Below are 26,514 nucleotides of genomic sequence, written 5' to 3'. Positions count from 1 at the left end.
TGGCCTACAAAACGTTTCTACAAAAATTCTGTATTCTCAGCTGTTGCTCAGCGTTCCCTAGAAGTATCTTGGTTACTCTTCATGAATTATTTGGTGATGTGAAATGATTAATGTTTAATGCTTTCCTATGGAATAGACTTTCCCAACGAGTCCAACTCAACAGTTTGAGTCGTTTCAGTGTAACGAACTGAGAAGTTGTTTTGTGGAAGGAAATTGCAAAGGTTCTTCAATACTAGTTTACCTTGGCTATCGTTTCATGCAGATCCTTCAAAGATTTACTGACTCACGCACTTTAATATCCCATTGTCTCCCTGTGCAAAATGAAGAGGAGAAATTTCTTGATCTATATAGTGATCTTCACAATTCAGACCTTGAAACAGAACAACTGAATAACTGAGGCAAAATAATGTTCCTCAATCATCCAGGTGATTGCTTCACTTAAGAGGACAATTAGAAATATGGTTTTAAGATTATATATATATATATATATATATATATATATATATATATGGAAAGAGAAAATTTCAGGCATGGAAAAAATATGTTTAAAATATTAAATAGGTGGTTGTGAGAACAGGAGTAGCAAGGAGCATTCTAGTTATGCTTTCCTGTTCTAAAGCGAAAAATAAACCTTAGGATAATGTTCATTTGCTCCACATCTCCACTTTTTATTACCTTCTTGCATTCAATTCAGATTTTCAAGTCTAGGGAATACACGGTACAATTGTGAAATCTACACATCATAGCAGATCACTTTGTTTCACATATTCAGAATAGACGAATAGGAAGGGGAAAAATATTAAAACATAAAATATAGCACTTATTTTGCCACCAATCTCAAACACCATGATAAAACATCTGAATTTTTCAAAACAAATTAAGTTGTACATGCACATAAGAATCAAATAGTTCTAACGAAGTTATAAAAAAAAGCAATTCCCTACTGCCCTTCTTCTATTTCTCCCTGTTCAAAAATCAACTGCTTTTGTCTCTTATAGTCAGTTATTCTGATATTTACCTCCATGTCCTAAATAGCACGTGTTGTTATTCTTTCTCTTTGTTTTTCCAAGTTTTCGGCATCTTTGATTGACTTTCTGCTATGGAAGCTGAGGATTTTGCTCTTTTTCCTTTTTCCTAACGAATAACTCCTACCAGAGACCTGTAATCCTTCCAATCCTCCCATCCTCCTGGTGTAGTTATATCATAATTTTGACTAAGTTTCATTGTTTGTTACTGAGATCATGGAAATATTATTCACAGATGAATGTTTCCTGCAGAGCTGTTTTCTCAACTGTTTTTCTAAGTGCTGTTCACTAATTCAACTATCTTTTCACAAGTGCCTAAATTTCCCCAACAAGTCGCTCAGATGCTGTAGATGCTCTATCGACGTCACCTTCTTGAAGAGATCTCTCCCAGCGCCTTCTGACCTGCCCCAGTCCCCAGCGCCTGCCTCCAATGCCTGGTACTCAGCTACTGAGTTCTTCCTTCGCTGTCACCCTGGGCATCCCCTTCACATCTTTCCTCTGTACCGGATTTCCTGTTTCCTGTATCAAGTGTCTTCTTCTTTTCGGGTTTCCTACCTTGTTTCGGTAAAGCAAAATCTCCTTTCATGAGAAGTGCACAGCAGGTACAGTTTTTGAAATTTTGCCTGTCTAAAAATGTCCTTTTTTCTCCCTGACACTTGGGGACTGATGGGTGGCTTGGATAAGCATAGAATTCTTGGTTCGAAATAATCTTCCTTCAGTATTTTGAAGATGCTGCTCCATTACTTTTCAGCTTCCCATGTAAATGCAGAGAGAGACTACTGATTGCTGATTTTTTGTGCACGGTCTTTTTTTCTCTTGTATCTCTACAGCTTCTGTGATCTTCTCTTTGTCTCCAATGTTCTCAGATTTCACAGTGATGTACCTTAGTGTTGGTCATTTTTATCCAGTGTTTTGGGTACTTAGACTAGGGGACTTTCAGTATGGAATCTCTCTCAACTCTAGGAAAGAATCTTGAAAATTGTTTATTTCCTCATCCATGTCTTCTCTCTTCTATTACAGGTATAATGAACCTCCTGGATTAGTTTATACCTTTTTGTCTACTTTCTAGATGATTTCTGCAACTTTTCCAACTTTTCTATTGAGTTTTGTTATTTCACAGATTTACTTTGTAAGAGATCCTCTTGTTCTTGACAGGTTTTATATATATATATCATACTATATATGTATATATAGTATTCTACTCCTCTTTTATGGTAGCAATATCTAGTAATGTTAGAATTTCTTTTTTTAAGTTCACTGTGTAGTCTTTTTCTTCTACCCCAAGTTGTTTATTTTTCCCTATGTATTTCAGTCTCTATCAATCATGTTAGAGTGTTTTCTTATGCCTGGCAGTCATTAGTTATCTGCTCTTTTTTAAGAATGGGACACCAAAAAGCTGATTGGATACTCTGAGTACATGGCTGCAACTTGACAATGACCTTTCCTGTAGGATGAGCTGGTTGGGAAAACTTGGGTCTCAGCATCTTTTAGGTCTTTCATCTTCAGATAATCAAAATCCCCAGAAAAGACTCTTCCAATCTCCTGCCTAGAGGATGAGAGACTGCTGTCAGTGCAGGGAGATGGCTAGGACCTCAGCATCAAGTATGGGTTCCTACTCCCCCCAAATTGCTATTAGAGAGTTTTTAAATGTAGAAAAGCTGAAGGAATAGCCCAATGGCTACCTGTATACCCTCCATCTAGATTCCACAGTATTTAACTGTTGGCCCTATTTGTTCTCGCTCGCTCTCTCTGAACCTTTGAAGGTAAGATGCTGTCACCATGGCATTTCACTTTTCAGTATTTTGGTATACATCTCCTCAAAGTGAGGACATTTCCTATATAACCACAGCAGTGTTATCATGTGTAAGAAAAAACAATTATTTAATGCCCAGTCCTATTCAAATTTCCCCAACCAATTGATACTCCTGTCTTAAACTATGCTAGTTTTTCCCAAGTCCAAGCTTTACCTTTATCCTCCCCTGATAATAAATCTATAGTCTTTTGCTGGAGTTGGGGGAAGGGCAGTCATCTAGCCAAGTAGAGTGGTGGAGGGTCTCTAACTATTTCTTAATTTGCAACTCCCTCCCACTATCACCACCAACAAACACAAGTACATTCAAGTTCACTTCCTGTGGTAGTTGGTGCTGTCATTTCCTGAATGAGCTTTCTGGGGATTCTGTGTCACAAATTGGGTTAGTTTTTGCATTTCCTATTGCTAAATTAGGGTTCCGTTTTTTCATATCTGCTGTGTTGAGGATTAATATGTTATTTTTTGTTCAAACCAGAATGCATTTGAGAGTAAAAGTTGGCACTATTATTAATTATACCAGGACTAGTCATAGGGGTAAACCAGGACTGTTCTTGGAAGACCAGCATATGGTCACTTTATGAGGTCGATTCCTTACCTGTATGCTTTCCAGCTTCAGAGTTTCGTTCTTCTGGTCCTCTCACCTGATCTCCCCATCCGTGTGGCTTTATGTACAAACAACAAACAAAACTCTCCTGTGGTTTTACAGGGGTTTGTGAGTAAAGATAATTGCATGTGTTCAGTTGCATTATCTTTATCCAATCTAATGATCTTGAAGTCACTGTGATCCCTTTGTACTTGGCACTGCATTGTGTTATTTGAGTGTTCTTGAATGCTTTGCTCCAAAGAAGATAGCATCTCTAATGCTTACTCTTTAAAGTCATCACATGACCTAATGTGAAGTATTTTATGTAAGTATTCAAGAAATATATTTATTTTATTTGATTAGAACTCACCATCACTGTTTATGTCAAACATGGAACACCAAATAAGTGGCAGGCAAACCAAAATTAGAAGGCATATGGTAAAGATTTTTAAAAGTTTTAAGTAGATTCTAGGGTTTACTGTCCCCTCTGCCTGATATAGGTTCTCTGCACATCTCTGTCTTTGAAAATCCTATTCATCTTTCAAAGCTCACCTCTAATCTGCCTCCACCTTTACATCTTCCCTGATAATTTCCTTGAAAGGAAAAAAAAAAAAGTAATTTCTTTTTCCTCTAAACTCTTGTGACACACATTTTCATATTATTTGTGGCATTTATTCCATGGCTTATGTATTTCCCCTAGTGCAATGGCTTTCACTTTATTTTGACTACAACCCACATTAAAACGTGTATCTTACATTGCAACCCACTATGCATATGCATATGCATATACAACAGAACACACATTTACACACGTGTACACATGCACACATACACAACACACATATCACTGGAATGAGAGTAACTGAACTAATACTGCCCCTTACTGAGGCACTGATGTTTTATAAATTATTACCTTTTACTCTTTAAAAAGTGCTGCCAGAGTCCCTGAAAATTGATTTCTTGATTCTCTAATGAATGGTGGCTCACAATTTATAAAACAATGCCCTAGTACAGGGCTTCTTAACTTGGAATCCACATATACAATTCACTGGTCCGTGAACTTGGACAGAAGAATAATTATGTCTTTATTTTCACTTACCTTTTACTGAAATTTAGAATTCCCTCTTCTTATGGATGTAGGTAACTAACCTTAGCAGTACTAACAATATCTATAACTTTGTCACTGATAGAAATCTCAGATCTTTTCATATCACGTGATGCATATGGTAGGTATCTTGAAATATCTTTTAAATTCATCACTCTTTTGGAATTTTTGAAGCTATCGGCCTGCTTCTAAGTCTTATTTTATATGTGGATAAAAAAAGCACATGTATTATTTATCACAAATTTGCTTTGTAATATTTTTATAACTCTATTTTAGTAAAGTTGGTTTCCTTTGTAATCTATGGCTTTATTTTATACCTTCACAAACACCCTGAGAAGGGGCCCCTGGGCATGACCAGACTGCCAAACGAGTGCAGTCTAGAAGAAGGTTAAGATCCTGCTAGTACACTGTGAGTGTACTGGAGACAAATGTCTGTCACAGCACTTTCCATACAAGAAAGGCTCTTATTTGTTAAACACATTATTTCTCCAGTTTACTAAGGGGTAATGTAAACCCAGAAAAATCTAGTCACATACAAGTCAAACAATGTTATGCTAAAAAGCTTATTTGGCTACTTATAATGGAAGAGATAGTTGGCTAGGGGCTCTAGACTAGTCAGTTGCATAAAAAAACTTCCCCATTTTAGGGGCTTGCTATTCCAAAGGAACTTAAACTGTTGGGCAGATTATAATTCAGTATGATGAGACAAACAACATGGTAATTAAGTAAAAAATCATTTCTTGGGCCCCTGTAATTAAAAAAAAAGTATTGTGTTTTACATATGTAACACATGATCTCTTTGCATAAGGAATTTATACACTGCTGAGGGGACAGGCATCATAAGAGCTGAGAACACAGGTGTTTCAGATGAGAAGGTTGAGACATGAAAGGAAACAGTTGGGGATAAGTCTTAAAACCATCAACTGAGTTGGATCATAAGAAGCTTCGAATGCCAGATAGGACTTTATTCAATAAATATTTAAGATCTTTTGGAGATTTTTTGCATCAAAGTAAGGATGTAATGAAGGTCATGCTTTAGGAAGCTCCATCTGAGAGTAGTATACAGGAGGTACTGAAGGGCACGGCAGTTAGAATCCTTAATATGTCATCATTGGTTACTTCATTTCTCTATTTGGAAACTCGTATTTTAAAATGCTTGCTAGATATTTCCACCAGAACCTCAAGCTCAATACTATGCTTCTAAAACCAAACTAATGTCCCCTACAAACCTGGGACTTCTGACTTTCCTATTCCTGTTACCACATACCGTCCCGGAAACCATCTTAGATTTCTCCCTCTCCACCACCCACTTCCTGAGTAATCCTTCTTTCTGGCCAATTCCATGACTAGCCTGCTAAACTCATGAATCTCCAAAGTAGACATATGTTATCCAGTGATACAAGATTAACTTGGGGCTCATAAAGTAGAGATTTTTAAGGGGAAATCCTACCTTTTGTTATTTGCAATATACACATAACTAAACATGCCAACATTACACTTTGTGATTCTTCTGTCTGTTAAGGGTCTGAATTGTCAGGCTATCCTAGAGAAGCAATATACTTTCTTACCTCCCTCTGAGTGCTACCTTGACCTCCAGATGTGGCCACATTATCAGAGGTCTGAGGTAGATTTGGTAAGGTAGTTTAGGCTCTCTTCAGATGAGGAGTAACTAAATAAAAGAGGAATGTGCTACTCTATGCACATATCTACACACAATCAACAGAAGCAGCAAAAAGTGGAGTGAAGACGAATAGTAAGAAAGCTCTGTTTATATTGTATCTATATGTCATTAAAATTTTAAGTGCTGATCGTCACATTCACCCTTCTCCTCTGGTTTAGTTCCTTTTATTGTCTCTCTATTATTAGTCTTTCCTTAATTCTCGGGACTTTCTTCCACTGATTTCCAGGGAACTTTTGTCCTAACTGGCTTTTTCTACTCTGGAAGCATCTAATTTGCTTGAGCCTCAGCTGTTCCTCTCTAAGTCACATATTATCTCAGCATTTTATAATATTGCAAAGGGCAGAGAACTTTAACAACCAATTCAAAATATATCAAAGTTTGCTCATCAAATACCACCGACTTAAATTAGACAAATATTTCTTCTCCAGAGCTTTCAAAGTATGATTTATATATGAGATAAAGGATAAAGGAGCTGGCCAGAGGGGCTGGCTTCTTTGCCAAGATCTGCTTGTTCTTTTTCACCATCAGCAAACAGAGTAACTGATCTTTATCAGGGCAGAGACTTAATCTGTCCCAAGTTTCTATGTAGTTAACCTTTTAGGAACAGAAGAACTCACGTTCATCATGCAGATTAGTCCTTGGTGAGTCCTTCCTCAGTAATCCAAAGATCTGCAAGGCACATAAGTTGTCATGTGTGTGGTCAGTGCTCTATAGATTCTATTGAATTGGGAGATTCTGCTATAGCAGAGTTTCTCAAGCCGGGCAGTTTGGGCTTTTCAGGCCAAATAATTTTTTTTGTCGTATAGGGCTGTCCTCTGCATTGTAGGATGTAGCTCCCCTGGCCTCTACCCACTAGATGTAGCACTTCCTCAGTTGTGACAACTGAAAATGTTTCCAGACATTGCTCCCAAGGGGAAAAATTGCTCCTGGCTGAGAACCATTATAGTATAGTTAAGAGGTGGTGCATGGTGCTTACTTAGCCTGAGCCCTGAAGACCATGTACGTGTTTTGATTTTTCTATATACTATCTTGCCATTCTTTGGCAAATGTTATACTTTTAAGCAAGGTACCATTTATCTATACTAAATTTATTTTATATAATTCTTACTCGTTTTATTATTATATTTATCTATCAAGTTATATTTTTTCATTATTTTTCTTATACTTAGCAACCATGCAGAAAAACATCTACCAGTTTTTCAAAGTCCACCTCCATGGAACTTATTTTCACTATCTGAAGCCCTGAAATAAGGAAGAATGAACACAAATAGAAACTCAGGTAAAGAAGCTAATTTATGGGAGAGATGGGTTCAATTTTATGCAGGTAAAATTTGAACTGAATAAATGGTAGAATAAGTACTATGTCCAGCAACTACTTGAACAGCAGGTTGGAATATAGATAGACCTGGGAGTCAACAGTATAGTTGAGAACTGAAATTATGAAATATCCAAGAGACAAATGGAAAAGCTCAGAGGACTGAAGATTAAACCTTAACATGAAGCTATGGAATGAAACTAGCAAGAAGAGAAAAGGATATTTATTGATTGAAATAATGAAAGTTAATGATTGAATAATAATTAAATGAATGGCAACCCCATCACAGGGGTAGCAATAAAGCCCCAACAGTAGGAAAAAAGGGAGAAATAAGGATGAAAAGAAAGAAAAATAGAAAAAGAAAAGAAGGAAAGAAAGAAGGGAGGAAGAAAAAGTCTATTTACTAGCTGTATACTCCAAAAGATCATTGCAGAGACTTGGTGGAAAAGAAGTGGGTGGACTTGTGGGTTTGGAGTGAAAAGGAGAGGAGATAGGAGAGGCATCTGATAGCTTGCCAGGCTTGAGATGAGCACGTAGTCCAACAGAACTTTCTTGGCTGGGATCCACTGAGGATCAGCCGAGGAGCACCTGTTCTCTATCATGCATAATCCAGTTTCTGGAGTGAAAGGAAAAGAGTGCTTAACATTGTAAAGAACGTAAAAATCCTTCTATTGCCCCTACCTTCCTTTTAACTTACATATTAATCATTTGATACTGCTCTTGGTTGAGGTAAGTGCTTGCCTAATTCAGTGATAGAGATAAAAGGATTTTATTGTTATATACTATGAGTGGCATGAACAGATCATTGTAACTGTTACCTAATTATTGCCAGAAAAATTAGTTTAGGATGAATTTCTCTAAAACCAAGTCACCCTTTGTAGAATTTTTCTAATATCCAGTTAACTTACATCAAGAATTTTAGAATGAGTCAAGATACGCAGTTCCCTGGGAATACAATTAACCAATTCAACTTAGGTTTACAAGGAAATTACATGGCTCAAAATTAGGTGTTAGATGGGCATTTGTCTGAGTTTTCCCCTCTGGCTACATGGGCAATAACTGGCGTATGCTTTAATAACACCTGCTTTGAACATTTTTTTTTTTTACAGTAAACACTATGGCATGTTCCACGACACAGACAACTGGAGTCTCCCCTCTCCCATTTGACTGGCTGCTTTAGGTAGTTCTGAGTTTCCGACAGCCAACACAAAAAGGGAAACACCACTGAGTTATTCTTTCGTATTTCTTATTTTGTAAAAGAAATATCCCACGGTAGCGATAACTTCCCTCTCAGTGTCAAGAGCCTGAAACAAATATATCATCAAATATATCAGAGGCAGAAGAAGGAACACATTAGGCCAAAGGCGAGACATTTCCCCTGAGCAGAAGCTAGTGCCTCTTCCTCTATATTTTACCATCTAAGGGAAGAGTGCTACGTCAAGAGGCACTTGGGAGGAAAAGCAGTTAAGCATTTTGAATTTACAGGCAGACGGTCCCTAAGCTTCTGGGAGACCTTTAAGTGCCTCAGTGGCATAAATATCTCGGGTGGGCACACGGCTTGTTTTAAAGATTGAAAAGCGGTCACATTTTTGTCCCCGACTGTAGCAATAGACGTATGAACGCGACCATCTGCCCCACTTTTGGTGAACCGCAGGACTTGGAGCTCCCCAAGCAGGAGCCGCAGTTTTCCCTTCCGGGCCCACCGCAGCGAACCCAAAGCATGAACCCAAGAGAACGGAGACCAATAGAGCTGATCCCAACAGAGGAATCTGACGGATGGCGAAATTCTCCACGAGTCGGCAGAGAAGCGAAAGACTTCCCGCCCCAACCAATCAGATGAGAGGGAATCTTGGCACACCCCTTTGCGCCAACCAATCAGCCCCTCGCTCGATGGGCCGGGCACGCTGACCCCGGGAAAACGCCTTTTAAATATATTGGTATAGTTTTTTTTCCCCGCGGTCATTCTAGGCCTTTCCACGAACTGTGGTCAAAAGAGGAAAACAGAATGTAGCAATTCCAAAGCTGGTCAGTCTTGCGGTGAGAAGAGAAACTACAGACCTCTTCATCAAAACAGTGATACCAGGAGGGACAGGGAAAGGGAAAGGAGTGTTCCGGAGGGCAAACTACAACTCCCAATGGCCCTTGCGCGCCCTGTGCTAGGGGGCGGGCCATTGTGGGAGGAAGCCTGAGGGTCACGAGGCTCCTCTCGGACTTCCCAAACCCGAGCCACTGACTGGCCGGGACTTGAGGTGGGCAGGGCGGCTGCCTGCCCGGCTCTCGCGCTTTCTGTCCGCCTCCCTCCAGCTCACCCGCCTGAGACGTCGGAGGGGGCGTGGCCCGCGCGGAGGCTGGTGGGGGTGCGAGCGCCGCGGGACGTGGGTGACGCGTCTCCTTCCAGCTCAGCGGTGTGTGAGGTGTCGCGGCCCCGCCGGCGATTGGCTGTTGAGAGGCGAGTACGCAGCGGCCGTTGGTCGCCGGCAGCACGGAGCGAGAGCCGGGGCGGGCGGGGGGGATATGGGCTGGCAGTGGCGGCGGCGGCGGCTGGAGGAGGCGGGCGCGGACCAGCCGGCGGCCGCGGCAGCAGCGGCGGTCCCCGGAGTCCTCCTGTGAAGCGCCCGGGTCGGCGCCGCCGTGTGCCCCTGGGAGCGGGCGGCCAGCGTGCGAGCCTCTCAGGGGCCGCTCCTCCCGCTCCGCAGCCCTTCGGACTCTCGGTCCCATCCTCGCTCTCCTGCTCCTCCATCTTGGCCTCGGCAGTGGCGGCTGCCGGGAGGATGTGCCGCCTTCTGGTCGGGGGAAGAAGGAGGAGAAGATGAAGAAGTACCGGCGGGCCTTGGCCCTGGTCTCCTGCCTCTCTCTATGCTCCCTGGTCTGGTGAGTAGCTGCGACAACAAGGGAGTTCCCCGTGGGGGGAGAAGGGGACAGGGAGCGGCCCAGGTCACACCCCCAAATCGTCTTGGCTTTTGGGGTGCGGGTCCCCAAGGGCCTCCGCGGCTCTCCGGTGGGCTGGCCTGGCAACACTCTGCAGAGGCTTTCCTGGTGTATTTTGGGATTTACAGAGACTCAGTGGGAGAGAAAGGTGCTTGGGTGTCTTTTTACTCAGTTTCCCTGGAAATGGCCCTTGGAGATGGTGGAGTGTTTGGGTAGTGTTCACATACATGCTGGGTAAGTTACTCGTGCTTACCACCAGCCACTTGCTTTCAAGATGTAGTAAGGGCATAAATCATGTCGGAGGAGGTTTGTTCCGACATGCGATTTTTAAAACGTGACTTGTCGTGAGGGTGAGTAATCTACAAGCAGTAGTTCTCCTGGCCCTTCCTCTCGTGGTCTTTGGCCTCGGGTGCACTTGAGGTTGCTGTTCTTGGAAACTTTCGGGGGCGTTATGAAGCACTTTTTCAGGGGGCAGATGATGGGAAGCTGTTGGCTTAGTAGAGAGTGTCTTAGGTGTGTATACGGTGGTTTCTGGTAGTGTGGCTTGGGTAATGACCCTTAGTAATGGAAGGATAAGCCCTGTATTTTGAAGGCGGGAGAAGTACTTTGTCTATAAAGTTTATAAAGTTTCTGCTAATCCCTGGCACATTTGGGTTTTTTTGGAGAAGCAGAGACAGCTTGTCAGTCAAAGGATCTCTATCATTATATTTGGAAAATCCATTCCCCCTCCGAAGGAATTTCTTGAGAGATGTTTAACATTTGCTGTCTGAAAAGGTGCTTCTGTCTGTTACGTTAAAATCTGACTAAACTATGTTTCTTTTTGAGCTTATTTCTACAAAGCACCAACAGTTTTTTCATTTATGTGGGTGCCTAATAGAGTCTAAAGACACTGAAGTTTTAGAGTTGTTCTCACATAAAATAATACATAAATAAGAGGGAAACAAAACACCTGACTGAAGAATTTTGGTTGGTAGGTTGCTAGATGTTTTAGAGAACAAGAAATTTGGCCTTGTTGTCTTTCATTCCCAACCCTTTAATAACAACAATGTCACTTCACCTTCCACTTTTTAGTATCATGTTGGGTACCAAGAAGTGCATGTAGGGGATGAGTCCATTCACCTCATTCTAAATCTAAATTTGTGCATAAGATACCAAAACCTTCTATTCATCTACACTTCTTTCTGGGGGCTGTTTAGTTGTTTGTAGATTATGTATTTTTCTTTCTTCTTGATCTTGCCCATCTTTATACCATGTTCTTCATCACTTTCTGAAATGGTTGATAGGGCAAAGAGGTTACACTTTTCATTCAAATTTAAAACACATTAGGATCTCTGACTTTTTTAAATTTTAATCTCTGACTTTTTTTTAATAATGTGTAACTTTCAGGTGTACAACATGTTGATTTGATACACTTATATATTGGAATATGATTACCATTGTAGCAATAGTTAGCACCTGTTACGACATCACATAATCATGATTTCTTTTTGTGATGAGAATAATTAATCTAGTCTCTTAGCAAGTTTGGTGATTATCATACAGTATTGTTGTCTGTACTCACTATACTGTGATCTCCAGGACTAATAGATCTTACAACTTGCAAGTTTGTGTTGCCCTTACACATAATTAAAAAGAAGATTAATTGGTTGGAGGCAGTGAAAGCAAATTGTTAGTGTGGTTCTTAAAATCATTTGTGGATTTAAATTAACCATGCTTCTATTTGTCTAATTTCTGGCTGTCTTTTGTTTAACTAAAGTTTTTTGAACTTCCACAGTGAAAAATTAATATTGAGGGGTTTAAGTAAATAGTGACAGGTTCAAGAAACTCTTTTAAGAAACAATTGGGTTAGTCTATTTTAAGATTTGTTTGCATTGCCAAATTTAAAGACATTTAAATTATTCTTTACCAAAGTCATTGAAAGTTATTAAAATAGGATATTAAAACTTGAGAATTTTTTGGAAGGGTAATTCGGAGATCAGGGAAGATGAGTGGTGAGTGGTGAGTGGTGGTGATTGGCAAAGGGTATGTTGTGTCTTTTGAGACTCTTCCTTGGGAAATTGGAATAATGAAATTACATCACTGACTCAACTGGAGGTCTAACTCTTGCTGCAGTCTGGTCTGTTAGGTCATTTCTCAGCATCTCCATTCTCCCCTAAAGCCTGAAGCCTTTGCAGGGTTAGACAAGTTTTGCAGAAAAGTTGGTAAACTTCTCTTAGTAGTCATTTTTGTCTTTGTCATTCACAAATTGTTCCAGAATTTTGTGATCTATTTCTTTTTTTAAGCTGTACCTTTTGTAGATTTATGAGTGCCATATGTTTATGCTACTCTAGTTTCTGAATTTCCAATCCCCCTCATCCTATCAATATTACTGAATTTTGTAGTCACCTTATTTATACTGTCACACTTTTAGATCTTGATTATGTCTCCCTTTTCTTTTTGTTGTTTCAGCCTGGAGTCCTAACCTTAGATTACTTTCACAAAAGACCCATTCTATCCATTCTGGTTGCTTTTTTTCCCTTTTGCATACTTATATGATTCTTTATCAAATAGTACAGAGTATTTTAGGCATGAATGTACTATGGCTGCAGCAAAAATAATTAGGATAGCTGTTATTTATTGTCAGCTATCTCTTTGTCAAGCCTGTGGTGTGCACTTTGCACATTTTAGCACCTTTAATCTTTACACCAACCCTGTGAGTATTATTGTTAATATAATTTTGCGTCTTACAGTTGAGTAAGTAGAGAAGTTAAGTAACTTGGCTAAGGTTAAACAGCTGCTACGTTTTGGAGCTTGGGCTTGAACCTCCGAAGCCTGATACATAGGATCCTGACTGCTGTAACCCTTTATAGGTCAGAAAGCCTGTGTTGTAGATAATGGCTCTGTTGTTTACCAGATTCTCCTTCCTTGGGCAAGTTTTGTAAGTTCTTTGAATCTTCTTATATCCTGAAAGTGGGAAGAGTAATTCATTCACACCTCACAGGTTTGTTAGGAAGATAATATGAGAAAATAGGTGTGACAGATCTTTGAAAAATAGTAAGGGTACGTTATCTGTATATTTCATCATAAAATCATTCAACAAAGATTTTTATTTCTCATGCTCATTATGTACCGGATGTTGTTATGCACATTGAAAACCTAAAAATAGAGTCACCAGCTTATCTTGCTTTTAGCAGTGAAAGTCCCACATCCCAGGAATGCCCTGTATTAGTTTCCTATTGCTGCTGTAACAAGTTACCAAAAATTTAGTGGCTTAAAACAACACATATTTAATATCTTGCGGTTCTGGGAATCAGAAGTACAGAGTAAGTCTTGACTGGGCTAAAGTCAAGGTGTCAGCAGCCTGGTTCCTTCTTGGGACTCTCAGGGGAGAAATCTGCTTCTTGACTTTGTCACCTTCTAGGGGCTTCCTGCATTCTGTGACTCTTCCCTTGTATGGTTCCAGCCTCTTGCTTCAGTCCTCACATCTACTAATGATGTTTCTGCCTCCTTTTACAAGGACTTTTGTGATTACATTGGGCCCACCCAGACAATCCAGGATTATCTCATCTCGGAATCCTTACTTTAGTTATATCTGCAAATACTTATTTTTCCATTTAAGGTTACGTGTTCAAGGATTAGGACTAAGACATCTTGGAGGGCAGTTATGCAGTTTAACATATACCCTTTGGTCCTGGCAAACTAGGATGACTGATCATCACCCTTAAGAGAAAAAAAAGAGACTTGGACAGTGCTTTACACAGTGGATACTCAAAAATGTTTGTGTTTCCCTCATCAGAAAAACATTGTGCATGCACCTTTAATATGTGATCATTGTTTGCAAGATTTATACGTATGCCAGTATGGTATTAGTATACTAATGATATATTAAAATGCATAATAAATTACACAAATTAGATATTAAGAAAGATGAAGAAAATAAACAATCTCATACTTTCCATTAACATTACCTTTTTGTTCTTATTTTTAAAGTTCTAATTTTTGGTGAGAGGTGTGTGATTGACTGACTAGATTATTTTACATCATGATGTGGATGAATAATGCTATTACTTGTTAAGAGTTCCAGCCCTGCCATTTTCTCGTTGGCTTGTGCTTGCATATTTATTATCTTTGCAGGAGTTCTTTCAAACCTTTTTCTTCATGTTGTGAGGGTCAGTTTAGTTAAAACTAAATAATATAATCGCCGAATCTACTTAATTGGGCACATGTAAACTGCAGTGCATCCCAGTGTGCTAGAAGTAAACCCCACTGTTTGTGGAACTTCCACTCTTTCCTCCTGTTTCTGACTTTATAGCCCCTGCTGTTAATTGATTTGTGACTAGCCGATCTTCAGATCAAGTGTGAATCCTTATGTTAATCTTAGTAAAGCTAAATTAATTTAAAAAAATACTCTTCGCCCCCACACATGCATAGCCTCCATTGTCAACATCCCTCACCAGAGTGGTTTATTTTTTAAGACCAAAAAATTTTTTTCTTCCTACACCCAAAAGGATCATCTTGAAGAAGTTCATACTTAGAGCTGATGAGAAGAGCTTGCCATTTAAATAATTCTCATACATTTGACAAATATAATAGTTACAAAAAATAGCTTGAAAGTTCTTTAGGAACACTAAGGGAAGAGTTTGTATTCTAGGTATGGTCTATCGCTAACTCTGTCCTTGGACAAGTTATTTCCATGAGCCTCAGTGCTTATCCATAAAATGGTTTGCAGAATGAGTAATTCAGGATGGGGGAAATTTATTTCAGGCGGAGGGAAGATTCCTGTTGGTTTATCTGGGGACAGATGGAAAGAGAGGCTAGAGCCAGGTTTTAAAGGGATTTGATCATTATGCAGATGAGCTCTGATTTTAACCTGACTGAGAGAATGAGCCAGTGAAGTAGTTTTAAACAGCAGTACAGGAGAGTCAGGTCAGATTGATTAATTAGGTCACTATGGGGATAGAGTGGCTTGGAAGGGACAGATTTTGGAGGCGGGGGCCCTAAAGTGACGATCACTCTAGGAGAGGGTTTTAGGTATGTAAATCAAGGTGCTCTGTTTTGTAAATGGCGTTTTTGGCCTTAGTAGTAATTTTTGTGAGTATGTGACTGAGTTTTGATTGACCTAAGAGATTTATTTCCTGGTTTGTAATTTTATCTGTGTACCTTTTATTTTGTTTTTTTCTCTGATAGTTTTGCTGGTTTCTGGCTCATTTGTTAATATGCATAAGTGAGCAGAAAAATAAGAAACTAGAATTTTTTTTTGTTTGTATCTTCATAAGCAGTATTTTAAAAAAATGTTTAAGATAATGATTACAAGTATCCTTGAAAATCCCAACTTTATCTTTCATCTGGAGATTTTTTTCTGTAGTTTGTTTCTGTAACTTTTTAAAGTCTCTAAATCTATTTCTTTTCTGATTAAAATCATAAATACTCAAAATAGACAAAATAATAAAGTAACCCCCTCCTCCAAATCATTTGATGATGTTAAAAAAAAAAGCCTGTCTTGTCCTGGGAGGTAATGTTCAACATGGTGACTATACGTAATAATATTGTGTATTTGAAAATTGCTAAGAGAGTAGATCTTAAAAGTTATCACAAGAAAAAAAGCTTGTACTCTTTGTGATTATGGATGTTAATCAAACTTTCATGATCATATCACAATAAATAAAAATATTGAATCATATTGTACGAGACTAATACAATGTTGTATGTCAGTAGGAAAAAATAAAGTAGTATTTCTTATAGAATTTTATGTGAAAAACTTTGGGAAGAAAAGTTTATTTTTGCACTGGGATATACGTTCCAAAAAAAGTATCTGGTACTTATAAGAGGTGTTGGGTTGTTAAAAACAGTGTCAGATCCTTTCAGACAAGTTGGATGAAGCCAGATTGCTTAAATAGGAAAAAGTCTATGAAAGAAGGTGTACAATGTCTTTGTGTAAAACTTAAGCACTGTGTCCAATAAAAAATGATGAATAATTTATTTATAATATCTTCTGGAATTATTTTTTAAAGAGCTGGATGTGTTTCATAATAACCTCTTTAGATTATTAAACATTGGAGGATGTGCTGGAATGAATGCAAGTAGTAGAGTTGGCACACAAGGGAAAAAAACAAAAGATGCCAGCACTAACTTACCTTTGGGCAATGGTTTTTCAACTGTTCATGAACTCCTAAAGTATTCCTTCACTTTTCTCAATAATCTGAGTAGAGAAATGGATCAATATGTATAGCTAATATCTAGTGCTTTGTAATGAAAGGAAAGAGAGAAATTTATTAAAAATTTAAGTGCTTTATTGTTCTCTCAAGCCATCTTAAATAGAAACACTTATATGTTTGAAATACTTTTGTTTGGTAGTTTATACATAACTGGGAAAAACCAAAATAACCTTTGTTTGAAACATAATATGTACATGTTGCAGATTGTACTTCAGTGCCAGGTGTATGTTATCTGTTTTGTTTTCAAGGCCATATTTTAAAATATTTTCAAAAAGAAAAATTGTACATGTCTCAAGGGAACAGAAATTGCTTTTGAGTATTTCCAATTTAAGAATGTTAATCCCTTGGGATGAACTTGTTTCATAAATACAGATTTTTTTTTCATTTTTCAGTTGTATTAGGTAGAATTGTTTGACTGCACATATACAATATATTGCATGTAATTGCATATACACAATATTCTGCACTTTTTTATATTTACGTGTATGTAAATATATGTTTCTGAGAACTTTTAGAGCTTTAGCTTTTTAAACTTACATAGTTACCAAAGGAATAAAGCCAATCACAAAATAAAAATTAATTTAAAAAGAGACATAGACCTCACTATTAAGAGCAACATTATTTATAATTGCCAAAATATGGAAGCATCCTAAGTGCACATCAATAGATAAATGGATAAAGTAGATGCAGCATATATATGTGATGGAATACAACTCACTCATAAGAAAGATATTTTGCCATTTGCGGCCCTTCGTTCACTTTTTTTTTTTTCACTTCAAAAAACCAGAATTTTATAACTGATATAAACATTTCCATTGCATCAAAAAGAACAAAATACCCAGAAATAAATTTAACCAAGGAGGTTACCTATACTCTGAAAACTGTAAAACATTGATGAGGGAAATTGAAGATGATACAAAGAAATGGAAAGCTATCTTGTGCTCCTGGATTGGAAGAATCAACATTATCAAAATGGCCGTACTACCCAAAACAATCTATAGATCCAACACAACCCCTGTCAAAATATTCACTATATTCTTCACAGAATTAGAACAAACAATTTCAAAATTTATATGGGACCCTAAAAGACCCCAAACTGCTAAAGCAGTCTTTTGTAAGTTTTTTTCCCCCCTCTTCTTTTTGTTGTCTTTTCTTATGGTTTGATGACTAGAGAAGTTCCTTTAACATTTGTTGTAAAGTTGGTTTGGTGGTGCTGAAATCTTTTAGCTTTTGTTTATTTGTGAAGCTTTTGATTTTTCCAGCAAATCTGAGCTAGAGTCTTGCTGAATAGAGTATTCTTGGTTGTAAGTTTTTCCCTTTCATCACTTTAAATATATCATGTCACTCCCTTCCGGCCTGTAGAGTTCCTGCTGAAAAATCAGCTGATAACCTTATGGGAGTCCCTTTGTATGTTATTTGTTGCTTTTCTCTTGCTAATTTTAATATTTTATCCTTATCTTAATTTTTGTCAATTTGATTACTATATGCCTCGATGTGTTCCTCTTTGGTTGATCTCTGTGCTTCTTGGACTTGGGTGACTTTTTCCTTTCCCAAGTTGGGGAAGTTTTTGGTTATTCTCTCTCCAAAAACTTTCTCAAGTCCTTTCTCTCTTCTTTTTCTGGGAGCCTGAGTTTTCTTAAAGGATCCTCATTTCTTTTCATTCTTTTTTTCTTTTTTCTGTTCTGCAGTAGTGATTTCCACTAATCTGTTTTCTAGCTAATTGATCTATTCTTCTGTCTCATGTAGTCTATTCTTTGTTCTTAAGGTGTGTTATTCATTTCAGTGATTTTATTCAACTCTGAGTGTTCTTCATATTTTCCAACTCTTTGCTAGAAACTTCACTCTGTGCATCTATACTCCTCTTGAGTTCTCTGAAATCTTTTCCATCATCACTTTAAACTCTTTCTCAGATAAATTGCCTATCTCCTCATCACTTATTTCTTCTTCTGGGATTTTATATTGTGCCTTGGCCTGGGAGATATTCCTCTGCCGCCTCATATTGTCTGTCTTTCTATTTGTATTTTTAGGTAAGTTAGTGCCTCATATTGCCTGTCTTTGTATTTGTATCTTTAGGTAAGTTAAATGTTTCTCAACCTTGGAGTGGTGGCCCTCTGTGGGAGAGGTCCTATGTGTCCCAGCAGTACACTCCTCTCTTGTACACAAGGGCCAGGGTCCTAATGTAGAGTCTGCCCTGTGCTTATGGATTCCTTCCACAAGCTTTGGGGTTGTTGTTTTCTTATTTCTGATGTCTGCCCCAGGTAGGTGAGTCTGGTTTCCTGGCAGGAGGTGCCTGCCCACTACTGGGTGAAACATGGTCCTGGACCTCTGGTGGGTAGGGGTGTGTCTAGAGATGTTTGTGGCTTACGAATTCTGCTGATAGGTTGGGCTGTGTTCCCATCCAGTATGTTGTTTGGCCTGAGGCTTCCTTGTAGGCTGTTGGGTAGAGCTAGGTCTTGGTGCTAATGATCCTATCAAGATGTCAGCCTCCATGAAAGCTCATGTAGATGAACACAGCCGGAATGTTCGCCACCAGCTTTTATGCTCCCTGGGTGAGCTGTAGCTATCCCCTACATCCCCAGGAGACCTTCCAAAACCAGCAGGCAGGTCTGGCCCAGGTTCCCATGAAATCACTGCCTCTGCCCTTGGACCTGGTGCACTCAAGATTCTGTGTACACTTCCCAAGAGAATGAAGTCTCTGGTTCCTTCAGTCCCGTGGGGCTCCTGGAGCCAAGCCCTGCTGGCCTTCAAAACCAAATGTTCTGGGGCCTCCTTCTCCTCCCAAATGCCAGAACCCCGGGCTGGGGAGCCTGATATGGGGCTTAGAACTCTCACTCCTTTGGGAAGGCCTCTGTAACTTAATTATCCTTCAGCTTGTGGGTCACCCACCGACAGGGTATGGAGCCCTAATTATATGAGCCCCCCCTACTGTTCCTCTGTGGTTCCCTCTTTATGTTTCCAGTTGAAGAAGATCTTTTTGCTACATTCCAGTCTTTCTCAATGGTTATTTAGCAGACAGTTGTGGTTTTGTTGTAGTCGCGAGGAGTGGTGAGCTCGTGGTCCTACCACCGTGCCATCTTGACCAGAAATCTCACAAATGTATCTTCTCCCCCAGCCCTTCCACCCTCTCCCCATCGAAATGCTTCAAATCTCATCTACAGATTTTTTTTGAAAGAAAGTTTAATTTTTATTTTAGGACTTTGTTTTTGTAATGAATCAGTAGATAAAGTTATTTTATATTTTATGTAAAAGATGTAAAAGTAACACCTAGCTTTGTTAGAATATGTTTCGTAGCATTAACATGGCTCATAAGTACTAACCTCAGTTTGTATTTCTTGTTATGAAGTATTTGAAATCGATAACAGGAGAACACATGTAAAGTGTTTAAAACAATGCTTTGTGCATAGTAAGCTCTCTTACAGAAGTTCTTGTTACCCGTTCATTATGGGTACTTTGGTAGAAGTTGGATTCTAGGCTGAGGTATCAGAATTCAGAAATTGGAATCTATACGTTTGTTCAAAATATTATTTGGCTACAAACAATGTATTTGGTGTGGTGGGGATTGCTGAAGCAGCAGGAGACTTGAGTTCTGCCCTCAGGAGTATAGAAGCTGTTTGTCAAAATACAGATAAGTACTAGTGTAGCGGAAAGGGCATAAAACTAAGGTAGAGCTTGATAGTAATGCTTTCTTTTCAATATTAACAGTGAACGGTTATTGGGCGTTCTTTCTATTCTAAGTGCTTTATGTACACTTTTTTATCCTCATTAAACTCTTTTGATATAGATACCATATTAAAGATGAAGAAAGTCACAAAGAAGTTAACCATCTTGCCTAAGGTCTCAGTAAGCAGTGAGCCAGAATTTTAAGTAGGCTGAGTCTGAGCCTGTAGTCTTGACCACAACCCTAACCCTATGCTGCTTGTAGGCTGGTAAATGGCCTTAGGCAAGTTTCTCTTCCTTTTCTTTGTGTCAATTTTCGTATCTAAAAATAGGGCTGACTTGACTGGCTCAACAAGGAATGAATATTAGAATTATTCTGAAGCTTTAAAAAAAATACATACCTAGGGCTCTTACATTGAAGACTCTGAGTAAGTTTGGGATATTCTCTTGTTCAATACAGTCACTACTACCAAATAAAATGAATTCTGAGAGGTTTTTTTTGTACTTTAACATTCTAAGATATCTGATTTGAACATTAGTGAATAATATGAAAAGCTGAATTGTTTAGTAGGTGCTTAAAGAAGGGAAAAACTGGATTGGAGTTGTCAGGGAAGACTTGGGCTTAAGAGAAATGACGAATGGTCCACAGACTTTGCTTCTATGGAATACAGGTGCTTCATGAACTGAAATAAGGTATACTGGTGCTGTTAATATGAATAATGGCCTTTTCCTAGTTTGTGTGTATGTGCGTGTGCACGCGCGCGTGTGTGTGTATGTGTGTGTTTGCGTATTTGCCTGCCTGTAGTGGGCAGATAGCATTTAATTGTCAAAGAGAATGAGCTATGAGTAAAAGAAAGAGTTATGAGTAAAAGAGACAATGTACTTGATATGGGTGAGAGTGATAGCAAGCAGACAAGCTTGAGGAGAAAATAAAAGCTGAAGTTGGCCCTGAGTGTCTGTGGGGGCTTGATTTCAGGACCCCCGAGCAGGCACTTATGTGAAGTGGCGTAGTACACTCAACCCTCCATATGCTTGAATGTGGAACCTGTGGATAAAGAGGGCTGACTTTATTTTGGAGATTGTGATGGGTTTTGCAAACTGAACAGGGAGTTAGCCAGTAAGAATCCAGCAAGAGAAGTGGTATTTGGAGAATGTTATTTTGACATCATTGTGCTAGCTACATCTCAGAGGAGAAAGACTGCAGGGAAAAATACTAAATAAAAAGCAATTGGAGTAATGCAGCTTGTCATAACAAGGGCTGAACTTGGTGGTAAAAATGAAGAGGGTGCAGAGAGCAGAGATTCTAAGAAGGAAATGATCTGATTTGGTGATAGGTTGGCAAGCTGGTAATACAATATGGCACAAATAGCATTGGATTCAAAAGCACTAGTTTTTAGTTTGCCTCTAACTAGCTGTTGGTCTTCAGCACCACCTTTATGTCATCCATCTCAATGTCAAGAGGTGTTTACTAAGTCTTCTGTGTGCTGTGTTCTGTGCAGGACTCTGGTGGACAAAACAGACAAAATAGCTGCTTTCCTGGAGCCTACTGTGGTTGAGAGAGTAAATTCTAGGGTTTAAAATTATGAATCTGAAATAAAATTCAAGGAAAGAAGAAAAGTTAATTTTATTTTTAACTTGGGCAACCAGAAGAACTGGAGGTATTAGAAAAGAACTGGAAGAGTTACAAAGGATTTGAAAGCAGAAAGAGCTGTTGGTTGAGGTGCGTAGACTGTCCTAGTGGAGACATTTTATGGGTACTTAAAAATGCAGACTTCAGTACAGATAAGATTTGGGCTAGAGTTGTTCTCATAGTAGGGATCATTTCTGGAACAGAACATTTGATTGAACATGGAGCTTCTGTAGATACTTAGAGCAAAGAAAGGTGCCAAGCAAAGTAAAGCTCTATGGGGAAGGAGAAAACTAGTTTGAAGTGAAAGGTGAAGAGTTTTAAGGAGGTCATTTGAGTGGTCAGCCATATAAAAGCCTCAACCTGAAAAGCTTGAAAATTGAGAAAAGGACTTTACTTTCAAAAGAGAGAAGTGATTGATAAGCTTTTGGGAGTGGAACTAGAAGAGATGTGGAGAGTTTGCACACATTGTTTGGCAGCCAAAAGAGGTAGAAGAGGCTTGAGTAGCCTCATACATGTATGCTTCCACCCATTCAACACATTTCAATCCCAGGTTGGTTGAATCTGAGGATGTGGAGGGCAGCCTGTAAGGGACTGAGCATCCTTGGATTTTGGTATCTACAGAGGGTCCTGGAACCAGGATTCCTAGGGACAGCTGCTTACACTACTCTGGAATTTGATAAACGAGAAAGAAAAAGGACAGTAGCTGATAACAACAGCTAAGATTTGAGTGCATATTCTGTGCCAGGCTAAGCATTGCACATGCATTATTTCATTTTCCCATTTTATAGTATTGATATTGAGACACATAGGTTTTGTAACTTGCCCAAGAAATTGCAACTAATAAATGGGGGATTAACACATGGGCCTTTTGCCCTAGCTACTGTACTACAAAGCTTCATATTTCTCTCTTGTGGCTGCTCTCTAAATCAGGAGGTAAATGTTGTTCCTACTTCACCATAGTTCTTAAATTTTTAAGTTATGCTGTAACTAGCCTTGACTAATATCAATTCTTGAGGGAATGAATTAGTGTTTTTTCTCACCTTTTCATTTATCTGTTGACCAGAGAACATTAAATAAGAAATGTAGCAATATAGGAAGATCATAGGCTTTGGAGAGAGAGGTCTAGATTTGTAATCACAAGTTGAGTGACCTTAGCCAATTAACTTCTGAGCTTTAGCTTTGTTTAAAAAAAAGTTAGTAAAAGTTAGATTAATACTTAAAAGGGCTTGACAAATTTTAAAAAAAGACTGCTTTCTTCTAGAGACATCAGATGCTTAGGATTAGATTGATCATACTCAGTTTATGCCACAAGCTGCGTGGGGCCTCTTTTTTGCTCCATTTTACATCATTACTTTTTTATCTTCTGTCATCAGTTTCACTCATCTCTCTCTCCTATTTTAGGCATTTGTGCTAGGTTATACTTGATGTTTTTCCAGTCACCCTTCATGTATTTACCTTCATGTGTGTTTTCTTCCAAAATGTTATGTTTATATGTTTTAAAATTTACATAAATGGGATAATGCTGTTAATCTCATTTTTCCTACTTTTATTTTTTTACTTAACAGTTTTTTAAAAACTTGTTTTAGTTACTAGGGTCATCATTAAAATGAATTCTAAGTAGTTAACAATGTGGCAGATGCCTGAGGAAGGTCCGGTGTCATTTATTCATTCATTCAACGGGTATGTATTGGGCCCTCTGTATATAGGCTGCTTCCAAAGAGAGATTTTATGCCAACAAATGCATTTGGGAGTGTTCTGTTCCCGTTGCCTGTCTTTTGCTATCTCTGTACTATACCACTAATTAGAGTGGTTTTGTAATAAATCTTAATTATCTGGCAAGGTGAACCACTTGCCTTTGCCTTTTTTTGGTTAATTCAGTTATTCTTAGACCAGTTTTTCCGTATCATATTTAGAACAGTGGGATCCTTCAGGTATTTTGATAGGAGTTACATTCAAGTGATGAATTTGGGGAGAATTATTATCTTTATGTTGTTGTCAGCAGCTTGGCATCCATGAACATACTAGATCTTAATTTGTCTCTTCATTTTATGATCATTATTAGTTAAAATTATTTCTCTATAAATGGTTTTTTTAGGTTAATTTTAAAATTAGTTTGTAGTTTTTATGACTGTTAACAGTTTATTTTGTATTTTTTTATTGCTGGGGAGGGAAATATTGACTTTTGCTTTTTATATTTTTTAATTGAAATAATTTACATACAGTGAAATGCACATATATTATTAACTATATAGTTGGATCAGTTTTGACAGTGTGTACATATGTGTAACTCATACCCAACAAGATATAGAACATTTCCGTCACTCCAGAACATTCTCTCGTGTTCTTTTCTAGAGAATTCCCTGGAGCGACCAGTGATTTGATCTCTGTCATCATAGATTAGTTTTGCTAATTCTAGAACTTTATCTGTAAGAAATTATACAGTATATATTCTTGTGTCTGGCTTCTTTCACTCAGTATAATGTTTCCAAGATTTATCCATCTTGTTTCATTCATCGGTAATTTGTTCCTTTTCATTTTGAGACATAGTACATTGTATGAATATACTACAGTTTGTTTATTCTCCTGTTGTTGACCATCTGGGCTGTGTCCAGTTTTTGGCTTTTAGGAAAGCTACTGCAGACATTTTTGTACACACAGTTTTCATTTCTCTTAAGTATATAAAAGTGGAATTGAAAGTGCTGAAACAGATGGCTGTCATATGCTTTTGGATATAATTCCCTGAGAAGGACACAATGAATGATTCCAGCCAGGAGTACATAACCTGAATCTGGTCATGATGAAACATCAAACAGACCTCAAAAAAGGACCATATTATTTAAAAACAAAAGGACTGTATCCTTCAAAAATGTCAATGCCACATAAGATAAAGGCCTTCAGGTTAAAGGAGGCTGAAGACACATGATAGGTGCAGGACATGATCTTAGACTCAGTTCTGTACTTGGGGTGGGGATGGTGGGATGCTGTAATGATTGCTAGGGATGGTAGGTTACAACATTGTGTCAATGTAACATTTACTGAAGATTATAGCATGGTTATGTAAGAGAATTTCCTTATTCTGAGGAAATGCAATAGAGATCTTTAGAGATAAATTACCTTTTGTAGGGAGGGAGGGAGGGCTGTGTGTGCTTGCCATGAGCAAATGGCACATGTTGGAACCAATGGGTCATAATGTTAACAGTAGGTTCACATGGGTAAAGAGTTGGTGGATGTTCTTTGTACTATGTTGGCAGTTCTTCTGAAAATTTGAAATTACTTCCAAATAAAAAGTGGGGGAAAAAGTCTGAGATTTCCTTTTTCTCTATGAAGGTGTTGATTAATCCACTCAAATTTCTTTGTCAGCCTATGTATACACTGTGCCAATTTTGCTATTTTTCTAGAAACATCTATTCTTCTACATTTTCAAATATATGGTATATTTGGTTTGCAATATTCCAATTTTAAAAAATCTGTTTTGTCTGTTTATTTCATGCTTTTATAACATATTTTGTTAATTTGCGCCACCAACTCTCCTTTATCAGTTTTGCCGGAGGTTTGCCTTTTTAATATTTTCTTCGAAGAACCAACTTTTGGTTTTCTTAGTCTTCTTTGCCTTTTGTTTTGTTTTCTGTTTCAGTGATTTCTGTCCTTACATTCTTCCTTTTTTCTTTAGATTTACATTCTCTTATCTTTTAGAGTTGAAAGATTAGCTCTTTTGTTTTCAGTGTTTGACTCCAAGTGTGTTCAGAAGGCTTAATTTTCCTGCTGTTGTCTTATCTGCATCCCATTAATGTTGACCTGTAGTCTTCTGTAATAATTCATATGTTCTTTATTGTTTCCTCTTTAATCAAAGGATTATTCTGCTGCATAATTTTTCTTTCCAGGCTTTAGGATGTTGTTAGCTGTTGGAATCCTAAATGGCATTCAAATGTGATTTTTACAAGACATTTAATTACATCTACTCTGAAAGTTAATACCTTTCTATAAGACTAATGAATCCATGCCACATTGGTGGGGAGGAATTCACAAAAAAGGGTTTCCAGATTCTATTTTTTGAGTTTATATGTGTGAGAGAGGGGTGGTGGGTGGGTGGGTGGGTGAGTTGTGGGGTCGGGGTGGTGGAGTTTATGGGGTGATGGGAAGAGGAATGAAAAGTGAATTTCTTTTCTGCTCTGTGCTGCAAAGCAGTTCTCTTCAGAATCCTCATTTATTTAACAGATATTTATTAAGCGCCTAATGTTTGCAAATTTTGACTTTGTAGGGAGGGTTTAAAGTAGTTAGGAATACAGAATTGATTCTCAAAGAGTTTAAGTCTGAAAGAGGATATACATGGCACAGAATCAACTTACGAGTGGAAAGTAAGAGAGTACTCATTCTGAACTGAGGGCGAGTGCCAGGGGCTCACAGATTGCCATTTATCTTGATTTCTGGTGCTGAACTTCCTAAAAGTCTTGAAACTCATTTCATCAGGTTTGGAATTTTCATGGTACAGTTTTTGGAAGTAGTGTGGAATTAAACCCACTTAGTCATGCAGCAAAGTTCCCTCAGCCATTATAATGTGATCCACTGATTCTTAATGACGGGGCATG

At 38.3% G+C, this 26,514-nt stretch overlaps 1 protein-coding gene across 4 annotated transcripts in view; it reads left to right on the top strand.

Annotated features, from left to right (window-relative positions):
* Positions 1-9,756: 9,756 nt before the first annotated feature.
* The window catches only part of SUCO (SUN domain containing ossification factor), a 77,058-nt gene continuing 60,300 nt past the window's right edge, over positions 9,757-26,514 (top strand). The window contains exons 1-2 of one of the 4 annotated variants that reach the window (XM_072946105.1): positions 9,757-9,968; positions 10,216-10,390. In XM_072946105.1, coding sequence (XP_072802206.1) covers positions 10,329-10,390 — 62 coding nt within the window. In that variant the 5' untranslated portion in view covers positions 9,757-9,968; positions 10,216-10,328. Of the gene's footprint in view, positions 9,969-10,022; positions 10,391-26,514 lie in introns of those variants that run through there. The other 3 variants (XM_006211129.2, XM_015245107.3, XR_001459785.3) reach the window with 3 other exon arrangements.

This window comes from Vicugna pacos, chromosome 21, assembly GCF_048564905.1.
Source record: "Vicugna pacos chromosome 21, VicPac4, whole genome shotgun sequence".
Lineage (NCBI taxonomy): Eukaryota > Metazoa > Chordata > Mammalia > Artiodactyla > Camelidae > Vicugna > Vicugna pacos.
This window is presented reverse-complemented; position numbering and strand designations above follow the sequence as displayed.